We start from the raw sequence: 17,148 nt of genomic DNA on the forward strand, positions 1-17,148 counted from the left end.
ATTATTAGTGCTAGTAACCTGGACAGACAGAAGCTAGTCGCCTCAGTATTAAAGCATAAAAGGCACATAAATGTCATTTTTAATTCGTATTTGTGTTAAAATTGAAATTGAAAAATCCATATTTAGAAGTTGCAACTGCAGCGAGACAGAGAGAGAGAGAGAGAGAGAGAGACCTTACGTCAACTACAACTGCAATTTAAAACTAAAACTAAACTTAAAATAATTTGTAAAAGATTACAATAAACATATTGTATCGTCAATTTGTTTAAAAAAAAAAGTTAGCAGTTTATTAGCATTAGCATTATTTAGCATTCAATTATAGCATATAATTCATTTCTTTTTTAATTTTTACTGAAGCACAGACAGAAACTTATAGTGCCTTTGAAGTAAAAAGATAGTCTTTTCGTGTTAAAGGTGTAAATATGATACAAATTTGATGCTTAATTTGTAATGAAAAAGGGTAATGTGCATTGAAACTACGTACGTAATGTTTTCGGTCAGGCATTAGGCGGGGCAGCTACGATAGCGTGTTGGGAAAAAGTACACTTCCCCACTCTTTTCAGTCAGGCATCAAAGTGAGGCATCTAACGGGAGCTCTTTGGAAAAAGTGGGTGGTCTGTGTGTGAGTAAAGGCATGGAGGAGAGAGTCGACACGCAAAAAGACAAGCTCGCTTTCCAGCTTCACTGACGTCTGACCAGATGACAGCTGATTCGGCCGTGACACATGAAGGACTGCGCCGCCATGTATTTACCCCAAAAGAATAGCGCATTTCCTAGCTTGGCTATGATTGTTTTCACGTTATAGGTTGCGTAGTCGCTAATGTTGCGTCCGGAGGACACGAGTGCCAACACATCAGCTACGAGCTGAGGAAAAAGTTGCCTCTCGCGAGTCTGCTTGCATCTTGAAAGTCGTCGTTTGCCGCTGGACTGCAATCACCCGAATAGGTGAGACTTTTATTTCTTAAAATGTGGGGAATGCATGAGTTTTGGTGCGTGTAAGTTGGTAGTAACACACTCGATCATGTTTAACATAACAAATTATGACTGAAATACGATAGCTGGCAGTCTACATCAGTGCATCCCAAGCTTTATCATCTTAGGAACATATTTGTATTGGAAAAAAATACTGAAATACTGTACACAGATTAATAATGTACGTTCTGCCATCTAGTGGAACAGCAGTTACTTGTTCAGCCATATGTTGCTGGCATAGGAAAACGATGCATTATTTATAAATTTCCATTAAAGTGAAACTGTATTAATCTGGAGGCACATTTACAACGGGTGAGAATCACTACTTTAAATGACCTGAAAAATAAGTGCTCAAAACTCAATAATCCGCCCACTGTCTCTCACCTGTCACTTGTTGATACTCTGCAGGATGCACTCACAGCTCTGGAGAAACTCAAAACAAAAAAAATCTATGTAACTTTAGAGGCTCCTAGGTTCAGGGTTCAAATCTTGGCTCTAGTCTGTGTGGAGTTTACATGTTCTCCAGCTTTTACCTACTTTCTCAAATAGAAAGTCTTTATTGTCATTTAAATGGTGTCAATACAGTGAAAATGGGGTGCAACTCATTTGTCAAAGTGTTAACTGAGCATTTGCATGGTGCATCGAGTACATGGTAACCCCTCCTCTGTTATGTGTTTACGCTGCTCGTGAGGGATGTCAGGCTGCAGTCTTCAGTGCCAGGTTTCAATTATTCAACAGCACCAATGAGGTTTTATATCGAGGCCTCATTTACAAAGGAACTGGAGATGCTTGATTCTAAAGTGCTTGGCTTCACATGTCCCAATAAATCCTGCGTGAACGTGTAATTACGTGCGTTTTGATACTGTGATTAAAGCCTATAAACGTCCACTTAGTGTAGATCTTAAGTGTTAGTTATCTTATCATCATGAAAAACCAGGAGAACTTTTATTTTTGGTGTGTTCTTTACAGACAGGCTGTGTAAAGCTAGCATGATGTAAGACAGTTACGGTTGCTCTTGCATTCCATAATATGATTCATGTGGTGGGAAAGATTCCTTTGCAGCCTGTTTTTTTGACCAGCTAATGTTTTTTAGGACCCGAAGGGGGGCTTGCATCGACTGTAATAATTTTTAGCTTCAACAGCAGTTTACTTGGAAGATAGTCAAGCATCTGATGACATTATTCCCATCTTGCTCCAGTAAGTCATCAAGTTGCCGTGGCTTCAAATATTTTTTACAGTGTTCCCAATACCACTTTTTTATCAGTTCGAGTATGAGTAGTTTGAGTACAAAACAAAATAAACACCAATCACTGGTTAATAAACTAAATTGTTTTTTTTAATACCCTTTAACTCTTTGAGCGCCAACAACGTTTTATGACGATTAGTAAAATCACGATGTGTGCCGCCATAAATGCTAAATTACGTCAACTAAGTTTTTTTTTTTTTTAATCAATGGGCAGTGCAATGTCAAAGTGCACCGCTGCCTGATCAATGGGTTGTGGAATCAAAAACACTCACTAACTATGGCCAGCAGATGGCAGCATTATATCTCTTTTCAATTGGCTGCAGGTGTATGAAATTACAATGAAACATGATCAAATCTGATGAAAATTGATGAAATAGAACATTTTCAAGGATGACGGAAATGATCAAAGCCTTTGTCATATTTTTTCTTTTATGATAAAGTGTGGCAGTAAAAGAGTTATTGCAAAATTAAAATGAATCTGATTGAATAATGAATTCTAAGAATATTCTATAGTGACAGCACTACTTAATTTAAAAAAAAAAGGTTTAATGCTGGCTACAGTTTATTCTATGTAAATAATTGAATAGGACAAATGTTTTCTAAATCATCACAAAGCTGCAATCGAGCAGTTTGACAATCTACATGTTCACACATTTTCCCCTGGATCGATGCACGCTTCCGCAGTCTTGCTATGAATACACCCCCTGAGGAAGAGATGAGTTACATAATGCCTCATATGCAAGCTATTAGGGCCTCCACCATGTTTTAAGGGTGCGGCGTGTCCCCTCAAGGAAAACCCTCTCTGCCTTTTTCAAACAAAGATCCCCCGTTTCCGAGGCAATGTTTGCTCAGGCGTCCGAGCTGTTCTCATGTTTATGCAAAGGAGCGGTTCCACTCCGAATGCGTGTGTGTCATTTATATTCAACACGTGCTTGGGAAAGGACGTGGAAAAGAGTGTGCAAGATTCTGGCATTCTCTTGTGGAATGCCCTGACGTTTGCTCACCAAATATGAAAACTGTGAGTTGGACGATGCCGTGTACGAATCTGATTTTCCAGTGGACGCACCCAGAGTTTCCTCCTACGTCCTTGTAGTCTCACTGACACGTCCTTGAGTTGTTATTTCCAGCTAGACAACCAACAGAATGATTCATCATTCCTGAAGACATGTTGTCTTCATCGAATACAGATTGCCATTGGCCGGCTGTGCATATTGGTACCTGACCTTCAGTGGGGATTTATTAATCCACCTCTCAATACCACCACTATCACGTCACAATTAGAAACCATCAATACTTTACAAAGTGACTTTCGGCTGGTGTAATTCTGGAGCAGTTCTACTTCTGTCACTAGTGAATATTTTTAAAATCGATTAACTCATTCACTCCATTTTGACTGAAGCAACCCCCTCCGCTCCCAGCTGTATTACTGGATTTTGACTGATTTTGCAATATTGTGTTCTATTGCTATAAAAACATTGAACCTACCAAATGAAAGATTATAGTTTCTTCTTTCATCAGGAAAAAAAAAGTATATTTCTAGCTTTTTTTTCATTTTGCAGCAATTGGCATTAGAATATAGCTAAGTTTCACCAATATTCACAAAACTGTTAATAACAGTGGGGAAATGGGGGAAGTGGGTTGATCTCTTATACTCTGCTGCCACCTGCTGGCTGTCTTTGTAATAATTGCCATTGCTTCAAGCATTCTCTTCAGTTCAGAGGCTGCATCAAGGCCTTCTGTATGCTCTAGCATGAAAAACATATAAATACGTTTTGGGAGCATGGTAATATTTAAAATAGAACGTATTTATATGTTTTTTTTTATAGCAAATGAGTTAATCTATCAATTATTTAATTGATTAATCTGATTCATTTTAATTTGGGATTAAAGTGTATTACAAAAGTATATTTTTCTCTGATTACTGTTTATTAACCACTGATTGGTGTTTATTTCGTACTTCACATTTGTATAGTTATTGTTTTCCAAAGTAAAAAACAGATGTTTATAATTGTCTTATTTTAATTAAACAGAAGATAATCAGTCTTTTATCAAGGGCGACAGAAATCAGTGAACAATTGCTGTTGATATGCTGAAATCAGAGGATTTGGACAATTTTTAAGAAAAAAAAATTGCTCCAAACAATGACTCGATTATTAAAATAGTTGCCGATTAATTTGATAACCGATTATTTGTCGATTAATCGATCAATTTTGGCAGCTCTAAGCAGTTCATAATCATTCATTCATTCGTCCTCCGAACCGCTTAACCTTCCCGATGATACTTTTTCATTTTCCAAAAACTGTATAAGCAAGCACACAACAGTTACACACTAATTAAATTGTTTTAGTGATTGCAGGCGTTTGACTCAGCGAGCCAGATGTTTTGTTCAATTGGCTGAGGTCACAAAATGAGTTTAATACTCTGGCTTAGAGCAAAGATGATCTCAAATGCAATGGTGGATCAGGCTAAAGATCTCACCATAACATTTAGTTTGACTGTAGCTGTTTTGCTAGAGAGGCTACGCATCAGTTTGATACCAGTGAGCAGGTGGCACACAGCAGCTCTTTCAAGGCAGAAGTGTATCTTCTTTATTGCAGCTGTGTTTGTTTAAAATTTAGTTGAGAAAAAAAATGAGCAGTAGACTGAAGTCTGACTCACATGGTGAGGAACCACATGGCCTGCTTGACAGCTGGCAAAAGCCAAAGGTGAAACTCAATCACCGCCTCACATTGCACGTGCTGGAACACATTTTTTTTTATTTTTTATTTTTTTTATTTTTTTTATACATATATCCAGAACTGTCCACTGGGGCGGTTTGGGTATTGTATCGCATTCCAGCCGAGTCAGCAGTCTGAATGAGCAAGCCACGCAGTCGACAATTGGTATCAAAACATATCCAGCCCTCTCCAGAGGCTTCTGCCAGTATGCATGTGTATGCCAGCCTGCCACTGGGACACACTGGGATGAATTGGGGATGAATGGGGTTGGAGTTGTGTGTCTACATTGTTGGCATCGAGTCAGTCAAGGCTGCAGACTGTCAGCAACAGTTGACTTTCTATATGCATTCACACTAGGGATAATAAAGTATTAAATAAACACTTTGCATTTTCTCTATTTTGTTTTTGATATCATTCCCCAACTACAGTTCGACACCAGTTTGAGGAGATTTAAAACCAATTTTGACTTTGTTGTAATGACTTAAAGCATTATTGCTTATTGAACATTTTTTTTCAGACTTTTCAAATTGTAGTTCAGAAGAGTCCCAGGGTCAGCAGCATCTCTTATAAAGTTGACTGAAAATTTAAATAAATGATTCCCTGAGATAAAAATGGTTTTAGATTTACCTTTGTAGCCTCCCTGGCTTTGCGGCAATGCCTGCTCTAAGAGTTTGATGTTTTCAACAGTGGCTTTCCACTGCGTGCTTTATCAAGAATAGATCCTGTTATGAAAAATCTGCCATATTTATATTTTTCTATTGAGGACACAACTGCAGCCAAGGGGTCCACTCTGTTTTGCACACGATCAACTAGTAATTGGTATCGACGAGTAGTCAGATTAGGGCTGTGCAATTAATCGAAATTCAATTACAATTTCAATTTTTACACTCCACAATTACAAAATTGGCGTTAACAAAAATAAAAGATTATTAATACTAATTTTGAGTTATTTAAATGTATATATATTTGCACTTTTTTGTTTTAAAATATATAAAAAATTTTTAAATGAATTTAATTTAAACATTTTCTTGTTTTGCCGCCAAAAAAAAAAAAAGTTTGTGATTTCAATTATTACCAAATTAATAGTAATTAATATTTTCTTCATAATCGAGCAGCCCTAAGTCAGATATGATTACTAGTATTCGGTCTTTAAAAACTAGCAAAAAAGTTGATAATGAAGATGACAGCTTGCATTTTATTTTGTCCCACTGTCAGCTGTCTTATGTGTGTCTTTTCTGCTGCTTGTCTGTGTGTCAACTGTTGACCTAGCTGTCTGCCGTTAATACTGTTGCTGGATGACGTTGCCAAGTGGCCCACACTTGCACCGTCTTTCACTTGCTGTGGTCCATTTTGGAAGATTAGCAGCACTGGTTCTCACCTGCGTCCTCCCAATGTTGCAAGAAAAGAGCCACCAGGATACGTTTTGAATGTGCAAAGTTCATCCCGTTATCAGGACCTTGTAAACCATCCTAGCGGGGACACACCTGTTTTGGTCTAATCTTGAGATGCCAAGCTCGAACGTTCATATCAAAGCAATCCTGCCAAGTTTGCTGACTTGTTTTGTCTTTGAACCAAAGATCATGTTTTCCTTTTATTCTTTGTTCAAACCCAAACAAAACTGGCCTCCATCTGTTACTTTTGGTGAGTCAGAAGTATCTGACGCAACAATTTCAGTGAAAAAAAAGAAGAAGAAATTCAGTACTTTATAACCCCAAGGACCCTCTGGATCTGTTCATAACCTTCTGGTGTTGTCCATCGTAGCGGTTTCTACATCTATTAAGAATGAAAAATGGTATGGACACAATAATTCGGTGGGTCTCTGGGAACTCTTCTTTGAAAATAGCCAACAACCATTGGACACGATTCGGACTATCCATCTGCATGGCTGGCAACAAAAGCGCATTGCCATCCCGCCTGGGCCCCCGCCGTCATCATTTTCCTGGGCCTTAGCGTAAAAGTCACCAGGCAACGCTGCGACACACTCACCCAGACCCATAAATAACAATAAGGAGCTTGTCTGGCTGCATGCAGATCTCTGGATTAGCCGGCAGAAAGCGGCTGCAGCAGCCCAGAGGCCCTTTGCAAGTCCTGTGAACACAACCATGGGCCGTTTTTCAGAATGTGAGCTAACGGCACCGCCTAAATATTCTTGGTCTGTGTCATGGATTTTTTTTGGCACCCTTCATTTGACATTTTTACTCCAAACACATTAGGCATGTTGACGGCAAATGTTGCAACTTGTAGTCCACTCCCTCCAGGATGATCTGGAAGATGGCTCGTGTTTAGTTTTGTTCATGCCAGGACGTGCTTATTTGGTCACAGCTTTTGAGATGGGAAGATTAGCACTAAAAAGTGTAAGACAGAAAAATATAGCAGGTGACAGTTTATGAAATAGTCCCACTAATAGCTGAAACTCAAAGGACTATGACCGATACTATAACTGAAATTGTTGGGAAACCTCTACCCATCCAACCATGAATATTTTTCTTTACCTGCTCACATCTGGTCCCATCCGTCTTATTTCCTAAGCACCGCCAGGATAATCTGAGCCCTGGTAACTCCCTAGTGAGGTTCGCACTTAATGGATCCAGAGTCCTGTTCCTCCCGCTGCATTCTCCCTACTCCATCATTCCTAACAGAGGCCTCATTGATTCTATGCGAAACTGCATCCCTCGTCTCTCAAATTGGTGCTATACTGTAATTGTGTGTCAAGTTGTTTTTTTATCAAAAAGATGAGGAAAAAAAATCATTTGGAATAGTTTTAGATTATCTGCTGACAAAAAAAATATACAGGTGTACTACTAAAACTAGACTCAAATGTTAACAGTTTTTGTTGACAAAAACTACACAAATTATGTTTTCTTGGACTAAAATAAAGACAAAATTGACTAAAATTGGACTAACTAAAAACGGGATGAGGTTTGACTATGTTTAAAACTAACAAGCGTGATTGAAACTGGACTAAAACTGAGACTAAATTGAAAAATGGCTGATAAAATTAACACTAAATTGTGGCTGTGTTCATGAGCCTTCTGTTGTGTCTTTCAAAATAGTGACCCGACTTCCTGTCCACGCAGGTTATGAGTAATGGAAGCGGGATCGCTGGTGCGCGCCGTGTTCGAATTCCTCCCCAGCGTCTCTGAGGAGCTGCCCCTCTTCACCGGCGATGTCATCGAGGTGCTCAGCGTGGTGGATGAGTTCTGGTTGCTCGGCAACAAAGATGGCGTCACCGGTAAGTTATCGACAGGCGCGGACGGTTTCCGTAAACCAGGGGTGGCGAGATCCGGTCCTCGAGGGCCGCATTCCTGCTGGTTTTGGATATTTCCCTTCTTCAACACAGCTGATTCATGATCAGCTCATCAGCAAGCTCTGCAGAATCCTGATAACGAGCCTGTTAATTGGAATCAGCTGCACTTCGAGTAGGGAAATCTATAAAACCTGCAGGACTCCGGCCCTCGAGGACCGCAGTTTGCCACCCCTGCCGTAAACAAACCGAGAGAAGCTTTCGGCTATTCATTGTGGACAATATTTATACATTAGTCTGTGTGCTGCCAACATTGAGTTGCTTAAAATATGACGAGAATGACTAAATATCATGAAAACTAAGGAAGTTGGGTTTTCCCCTTTATGTGCTGTCCTCAGGTCAGTTTCCCAGCACCTTTGTGGAAGAGGTCGTCATTCCCAGCTCCAAGCCTGGAGATCGACTGTACGTGTGCATCAATGATTTCTGCGCCACGAAACCGGGGAGTCTTTCCCTAATGAGAGGTAGGAAGTTAAAAGTTGTATCATTGGCATTTGTGACCTAATCTTAAATGGTTGACATATGAGTATGATGACTGTACATGCAATGTACCACATCAGTCTAAAAAGGAGTTGGAAGAAGTTAAAACTTAATTGGTTGTGTTGTGAAATGATTTCTAATGTGGTGTTTTCTGACTTAGCTTAACATTACTTAGTGATGTCACTGCACGTAGGTAAAGTACTTTTTGTGTTATTTTGGGCCTGGAAATGTAGTTTGAAGTGATTCCTGAAACTTTAGCCTCCTTATATGGGATACGCACATAACTATTGTGAACATCTTGACCAATTTTTCAAAATGTTTATGGCTGGTGAGCTTCGTCTTCGCTTCCTAATTAGCTATAACAATCAGAGTCTGTGGCTCGACACAATTAGATGCTGCACACAAGGATTGGCCATATTAAACATTTAACAGGCTTTCTGTTTAATGATTGTTGCCTTGATCATTTTCAGGGCAAAACGGATAGGAGAAATGACTTCTTCACACCACAAAGTAAATATTCAGGATAATCTTTCAAGGACATACAGGAATTGTGATTGTCGGTATCCGTGTATCCAACTTTTCCACTCCTCTGTTGTGTCAGGCAACTTCCCCAAACTCCCCACTAGATGTCCTCAGATGCTAAACTGAAACTAGACTATTGAACCTGTTGCGAGCTATGTTGTTTTTCGTCTTTTTTGTGTGTGTGATTCTTTTACCAACACGCTCAGGACTACAGACGATGTTTGCAAAGATCCTTCGCACTAGTAAAATTGCTGTCATTTATGTAACACTCCAAAAGTGTTAGCAGTGGTGGAAACCAAAATACTACTTTATTAGAATTATCACATTTTCTTGTTTTAAATAGATACAGCAAAGGACGTTTCCTGCCTAATAGGAAATCGTCGTCACTGGCTGTGGCACGTTCATTTCCAGTCAGAATTTACACGCTCCTGTTGGCCATTTCCCAGTTCTGCCCACAGACACAATGGGAGGTGGAGCTGCAGGATCTTTGGAATGTGACCCCCATAACTTCTAGCTGACCAGTCAGTCCGCGGATTACCAATGTTGTCGAAAAATAATTAGAGAGAATAATATGAGCTTTTTTTTGTGTGTAAATTAGTGCATTTATGCCAGCAATTGGTCTGGAATGATACCTTCATGAAAAAAAGAATCAAATACATATTCATTTTGCTATTATTATTATTATTATTATTATTATTATTCATCCTGTCATGTTCTTAAAAATGCAAGTAAATAATGATTTTATCTTTTGCTTGACATTGAAAAAAGGAAAATAAATACATTAAATAAAGCTAAAGGAAACTGGGCTTTCTTTAACTAGTCAGAATAACAAGTCCATTGGCTGCCGTATAGGAAGAGTAAAAATGCAGTATTCTGTTTATTTCCTGGGTGTTTATTTACTACGAAAATGGCCAAACGACAAAGTCAAATTTCCGAAAAGTTCCACTGGTTAAATTACAAGTAGTGGTAGTCTCATAATGGGTCTGGGTCAAAATTCAAAGGTGTGTTACAAGTCAACATTATTTTGTGTTTTCACAGGTGATGTGGTAGTTGGAGAGAAAGGGGAGTCCATGGAACTTGGGGAATCCTGGCTTCGTGGCTGTAACGCCTGGGGGGCCCGTGGTGTCTTCCCCACATGCTGCGTGAAGGAGCTGAACCTCTCGTGCCGCTCCAGGCAGCTATCGGAGCGCTCAGCCCAGGCTCAGGCTTCCGACCTGCCGGCGTACGCCCTCGGCCAGGCCCGGGCTCTCATGAGTCTCCATGCGCAGCTCAACGAGGAGCTGGATTTCCGTGAGGGGGACTTGATCATCATCACCGGGCTGCCCGAGCCGGGCTGGTTCGAGGGAGAGCTGGACGGTCGCAGGGGCATCTTCCCAGAGGGGTTTGTGGAGCTCCTGAATCCTCTTCGATCTCCTCAGGAGGCTGTGCACTGCCAGTATTTAAGCAATGACCATGATGATGCAGGAAAGTCCATTGAAGAGGATGTGGAGGTGGAGGAGCAGAAAGAGTCGGTTCAAGAAGACGAAGAAGAGGTGGAAGGTGCTGTCTATGGAGTGGCGCTACATGAATTTCGAGCCATGGAGCCCGGTGAGCTGGACTTTGATGTGGCCGACCGCATACGTGTTATAAACACCATGGAAGATGGCTGGCTGGAGGGGGAACTGAAAGGACGGCGCGGTGTCTTTCCGTATCGGTTTGTCAAAATGGAAGATTCTGGCCTGAAAATGGCAGAGGAAACAAATCATGATGAACCAGAAACACAGCACAGCACGGATCGTTCAAGCCCCAATGGGAGCGACCTTAATTTAACCTCTTATGAAGATCATACAGTATGGGACTTGGACTACTTTGAGAAGAATGAGGAGGAGAAATGGCAAAGTAAAAGCAAGATTAGCGCAGTTCAAAATGAAAGCAGAAGGCAGCGTGATTCAGGCGGCGGGATTGCCTCTCAGACACAAAGACCTCTTGACCCAACCCGTCAAAGACCACAGAGACCCAAATCAATGCCACCGACGAGACCTAGACCCCCACCTCCTCGGCCTAGCCTGCCTGCACGTAGCCAAATGAACCGTATCAATGCAAAACAGACCAACTATACTAACGGAAACCGCCGACCTCAACCTAAATTATCTCATAGCATGACTCTTCCCAGCACACATTCGGGTTGGTCAAAAGACCCCCAAAAGTACCACTGCCCGACAGGGAATGGTGTCACCGCCTGTAACCGAAGTGCAACGCTTGGAGAAGCATTGATAAGCCTCGTTGAGAAGCATAAACAGAAGCAAGGTGTCAGTGATGCTGACTCAAGTCGTTCACAGCAGAATTTACGCTCAGGCTCTAATGGCTTCATGCCATCATCCCTCACCTTGGATGCTTTTTTGGCCTCAGCCGGCGACTTAGAGGCTAAACTAACCCAACAGCTGTTTGAATTTGAGAAAAGCCTAACATCATGTGACACCAGCGTACGCGCCGACACATCAATGGAGCCCAATCAGCAACCACACATCTCCAGGCACTTCTCCATTTTGGGCTTCAGCGATGAGGGTGACATCATCCGAGGGTCCTCGCTTTCCCCGGCGTCCAACTCTGCTCCCTCCTCGTTAGAGAGACGCAGGACCCTTCGTCCCCCGCCTCCTCGTCCGCAAGTCGTTCGTCCCCAAGCAGCACCTGCAAACAGACCGGCCCGCCCTGCTCTACGTCCACCTCCACCCACCCCGAGAACCACCGCAAATTCTTCTCACAACAACCCGATCTTTTTTGCCCCCGATGAGCCTTCTGTCGACCTCTTTGACGAAATAACTGAAGGGCAAGCGGATCTCACTGACATTGCGGACGCCCAGGATCAGGAGGTCCAATTCCAGCTGGAAGCCGAGAAGGACCAAGAGACGGAGATGGAGCAGGAGGAGAATTACCAGCTGTTGCTCCGGCTCCAAGAGGTTGAGAGCGACATGGACATGTATGCGCGCACCGCCGAGGAACTAAGGACCATGCTGGAAGAGCAAGAGGATGAGACGGCCCGCGTACAGGTCTTGGAGAACCTCGAGTTCTGCAACTACACGTTGGAGACGCTGGCCTTGGAGCAGCAGCAATTGCAGGGTAAGTTTCTTGTGTTGATGGAGTAACTCTTCATTCATTTACTGCCAGTCCAGGAAAAAAAATAATCTTTGACATCTAAAGCCGTCTATGGCAGTGAATGTGTTAAAGTTGGATTTCTGTATGAATTGAATATTCTTTGAGACTACACAAAAGTTAATCTTTTTTTAACTACGTGCTTTAAATGCAATTTACTGTTGTTGCTTTAATACCAAGTGGAAGCTGATTGAGGCAAGGATTCCCAAACATTTTTAACTCCAAATTTTTTTATAAAGAGTGATCTAAGATGGACTATCAGCGACTTTCTGAACCAAATATTTATATACTATATATGGGCAAATGTTTCCTGTTCACTGGCACGCTTGCAAACTATTGACGTTAATATTGCTTCACATACATTTATGAAACTGATATCAATGATTAGCAATCAAACTGGCAACTTTCTCAGTTAAATCCAGAAACATCATGTATACCATATTTTGTTACAACTTACTTGGATCTCAATGTGGTCGAATGAGTCAATTTTACAAGACTGCCAATGTATGATGCTGTCTGTCAATGACAGGAATCTGCAGGATGGCAAGAACGTGCATAGTTACCATTAACTCGTCACTGGGCAGGAATTCTCACACCTTCCTGTAAAACAATAACATCTAATAATGCCTGCCCACATCCGCTTTCATTTTACTATTTACTATGATAGTTACTTTGTTAAAATGGGCATATTAAGTTTCCCATTAAGGGCTTAGTTCATTGAAAGGCTTGTTCTTATCACGATCTTTATTGTAGCAAACCTGTTTATCATTCACACAAACACACACTTCAGGAGTGAGTGTTTTTCCGCGCTACAGCAGGGCGTGGACCAAAACATTGACGTTTTGAGAAACAATGGCAGCTTATTGTTGTAACGTAGCCAGCAACTTAAGTTGTGTCTGCTTCTGTCCAACTTCAAAGTTTGCTTTGGGACTCATTTTAGCGCCAAGAAGAATTCTTGTTTTGTTTCTAAAAAATCTTTGCAGCTACATTGCGAGATGAATCTACTGTAAATGTGTACGGTACATAGTACCAGCATTCCTAAACGGTCTTTGTTTTCTCTTTTATGTTTGTTTAAGCTCTTTGACCTTCAGCCTGCTTTTAATTCTTTAAACCTCACTATTAAAACGCCCCCCCCCCCTCTCAGCTTCCATGACACTACCGCCCAATGTATTTAATGCTGTTCTGAAGTTTTTTTGGCAACTCCGACTAGCCAAACAAAATGTGGGACACCCTAAGACGGCAGACAGTTTGATACATGATCTTATTACATGGGCATCACTACCCCTTTTACTACTGTGAGCCCATGACAACTTCATTTGCATACGCTAACACCCCCATAAGAATGCTTTAATACACACACATAGTTTCGGTCGTGATTTGGATCTGAAAGCTGAGGTGTCTTAAGATAGATAATTGGAACGGTCTTACGCAACTAGAGGGATGACATTCAGTGAGGATTTTTTTTTTTTTAATACCCTGTGAAACATCCCATAATTACTCTTGGTGAAGATGTTTATATTGTTTGCAAGACAATTTGTCGTCACGAAAGAAAACGCAATTGCGAGTTTCTTACACTGTTGGGATTTTTTATTTTTTTTTAAATTGCTGGTAAATTGACACTTCCCATGGGTACGCCTTAGTTTCCCTTCTATTTGTGTTGTTTAAACCAGTCTGTGTAGTGGCTGCCCCGTTCAGAGACAGATGAGAATGAGAGCACAGGGGGAGGGATGTATAATATCCAAGCTTTATGAATAGGCCTGTTTTTTTTCTCACACATAAAAGTTTGAGGTCGCCTTTTGAGAGTGCGGACAGTGTTCTACAATAGCTCTTTGTGAACTCCTTTCTACCTTTTCAGTCCAATAGCCTAATAGTTCCTTACTTTCTTTGTATTTTGATTACTTTTCACACAAGTCCAAACTGTCAAACTGAGAACTTCTGTCTCTGTAATTTTATTCTTGAGGAGCATCTGTGCAGGTACTGCATTAATGACCTGGTGACCAGGAAATTGCACAACAAAGCAAACAGGATAGAGTGGTGGATTGTTCATACCAGTGGGGGGAAAACTCACTTGGTGCTAATGTCTTTGGTCTTACACAGTCATACTTTGGAATTTGTCTCTATCTTCCATCAAAGACTTGTCCCCAGGGACAGTGTTTTCCTGCAAGCAGTGGTAGTAGCCAATTGAAACAATGGGAGTGGTTACTGGGCTAATCCTCCACTCATGTGACTCCACTGAATCATTAACCCAAGGAGGCCCCTCCTTCAGTCACTCCCCCCCCCGCCTTCAACAATTCGCTGAGATGACAGCTGGGAGGGGATGATTCAGTTACGCTGAGAGCTGGGAGGCGCTTGGGCCAGGCAGTCCTGCTGAGGCCATGCAGAGGAGACAGAGAAAACAAGTTGGAGACAGTTGCTCAACAAAATGCCTGACAGGTGGAGTCTCCTCCGGTGCTTTGTAAAGGAATGCCAGAATCTGGAGCAAAGGAATAAACCTCTTTGAAGATCAAACTGCATCAGCTCTGAGAGGCTGATTTTGAACTTCAAGCAGCATGAAGAGCCCGGTGGTTTATGGTAACCCTGTCATGTTTGCTCCTGTGGACTGGAACGTCGCTCCGGAGGCCCCAGTAAGAAGGGGGAAGAGTGTGGAAGAGCTGGGGGATGCTGGATGGGCTAAGGAAAGAGAGCGAGTCGCTCACCTTCAACATTTACAGCAACTCCACCAACTTCAGCTACAGCAGCAACAGGTTGTATATCCCGGCTATGGAGTAGTTCCTCCCGGCCACCCGCAGCAAGCCATGATGGCAGCAGTGCCTGTTAACCCAGTTCCAATTCCTGGTTGCCCAGTGCCAATCCATGCCGGAATGATGCCTGTGCAGAGAGCCCCAATAGCTGTAGGGGGGGCAGTGCCACCTCCTGTGCATGTGGCCGCTCCATGGCCTGTGCAATGGGATAACCAGGGCCAGGCCAACCAAACAAGCTGGGAATATGATGAACGGCAGAAGTCACCTTACAAAGACAGATCTCAAGGGCAGAACGTTTACTACCATCCAGGTTCACAGGACGGTCACCTCGATGTGAGGATATCTGAATGGAAAGGCAAACATTGCTTCTACCAAGGCCCAGAGGATTACAACCAGGACTACGTCCAAGTGCCTCATGAAAAGGACAGCAGGAGCAATGAAGGCTATGCCAAATTGGATGAGGATAGAAGACGAGACAATAGAGGTAGAGACAGCCGCCGTAACTCAGATGGCAATGGCCACAGGAGTCACAGAGAATTAAAGGAGTATGAGTATAAGGAAAAATACAAGTACAGGGATAATTATGATCGACGAAAACATGACCGCTATGATGACAGAGAATATTTTGAAGAGAGGAGACATCGCAAAAATGAGCTCAAGGAACATGACAGGTACAATGAATATAATGACTACTATGAAGATGATCTCAGAGACGATGTTCGCAGAGACGATGTTCGCCGAGATGATGATTGCAGAGACAATGATCGCAGAGACGATCGCCGAGATCGTGATCGTTATTATGCCCAAGACTATAGGGACTATTACGATTCTACAGACCGTAAACGCGATAGGGAAAAAGACCACTATAGAGAGGATGACTGCTACAGGGAGCGAAAATACAAGGATAACTACTATGATCGGCGTTCTGAGGATGATTATGACCGCAGAGAACATAGCTACAAGGACAAGGAAATCTACAACCGAAGAAGTGAAGAAGACTACTCCAATAGACAAAGGGGCCAGTATGACTCTGAATTGGATGAACGCAGCAGTGACAAACAGAGGGACCGCCACTATCAGTACAATGATGTAGATGACGACAGGAGGGATGACCATTACGACCACAGACAGAGGGAGGACTACAGAGCAAAGGAGCACTATGAGCGCCAGGACTCCTACGGTTACGACAATGAACACCGCCACAACCGGACAGAAACACAACCCTACGAATTCAGAGATGAAGGACGTTCACACCACAAACCCAAAGACAAATATCGAGATTTGCGTTCTTTATCTGTGGATTCACATGAGGAAAACCCCCAAAAACAACGCAAGACACATTGTGAGGAATGGGTTGAACAGCAAAACAAGAAGCTGGCGCTCAGGCAAGTGCGCTCTTTTGAGGACCCCATCATATACGACCGGAGCGAGGAGCAGGAAAAAGGATACGAGTCAAGCACCGGGAACGCTGGACCGAAACGTGGTCGGAAGCCTGTTTATGTGGGCTCTCTAGATCGCAATAGCTTCTACAGGAAGACTGCTCCCAGCTCCTTGAGAAAGTCAGCCTTTGCCACTAACAGGAAGCCAAACCAAGGTAAATGGATGTTGTCATGTGACAGAATGTCCTGTTTTCTGAAGTGTGTCATTCAAATGTTTAAACTAATCATAGATTAAGAACACATGGCGTGATTAAAGGCAACACATAGATGACGTCACCCCCACAGACTGAAAACAGAAGATGAGCTATTTCTCAGTAGATAAAACAGAGTGAGGAAGTCAACTCCCATGTGACCTCCAGTCAGTGTCTGAGGTTTCAAACACAAAGTAGCCAGATTATCATTCTTCACATCAAGATGTCTTATCATGACCAATGTGTGTTTGTGTGCATATAAGCATTAGCCATCCCACAGGAAGAGAGCATTTTCTTGGGTCTGCGGACCTGCGGAACTAGTTTTGTGGCTTCTTGGTGGTTGTTGTCATGTTTGCCAAAGACGTCTTCATACATAACAAGTCTGTTTAGTTTAAATATAACATAAAAAG

The 17,148-nt window shown here is 42.1% G+C and overlaps 1 protein-coding gene across 4 annotated transcripts in view; it reads left to right on the forward strand.

Annotated features, from left to right (window-relative positions):
* The first annotated feature begins 565 nt into the window (after positions 1 to 565).
* dnmbp (dynamin binding protein) overlaps positions 566 to 17,148 on the forward strand; it is a 35,714-nt gene continuing 19,131 nt past the window's right edge. For 2 of the 4 annotated variants that reach the window (XM_077502092.1, XM_077502094.1), the window contains exons 1-4: positions 566 to 945; positions 8,013 to 8,167; positions 8,578 to 8,700; positions 10,277 to 12,334. In XM_077502092.1, the coding sequence (XP_077358218.1) occupies positions 8,023 to 8,167; positions 8,578 to 8,700; positions 10,277 to 12,334 (2,326 nt within the window). In that variant the 5' untranslated portion in view covers positions 566 to 945; positions 8,013 to 8,022. Of the gene's footprint in view, positions 946 to 8,012; positions 8,168 to 8,577; positions 8,701 to 10,276; positions 12,335 to 14,682; positions 16,703 to 17,148 lie in introns of those variants that run through there. The other 2 variants (XM_077502093.1, XM_077502095.1) reach the window with 2 other exon arrangements.

Source organism: Festucalex cinctus, chromosome 17 (genome assembly GCF_051991245.1).
Source record: "Festucalex cinctus isolate MCC-2025b chromosome 17, RoL_Fcin_1.0, whole genome shotgun sequence".
Classification (NCBI taxonomy): domain Eukaryota; kingdom Metazoa; phylum Chordata; class Actinopteri; order Syngnathiformes; family Syngnathidae; genus Festucalex; species Festucalex cinctus.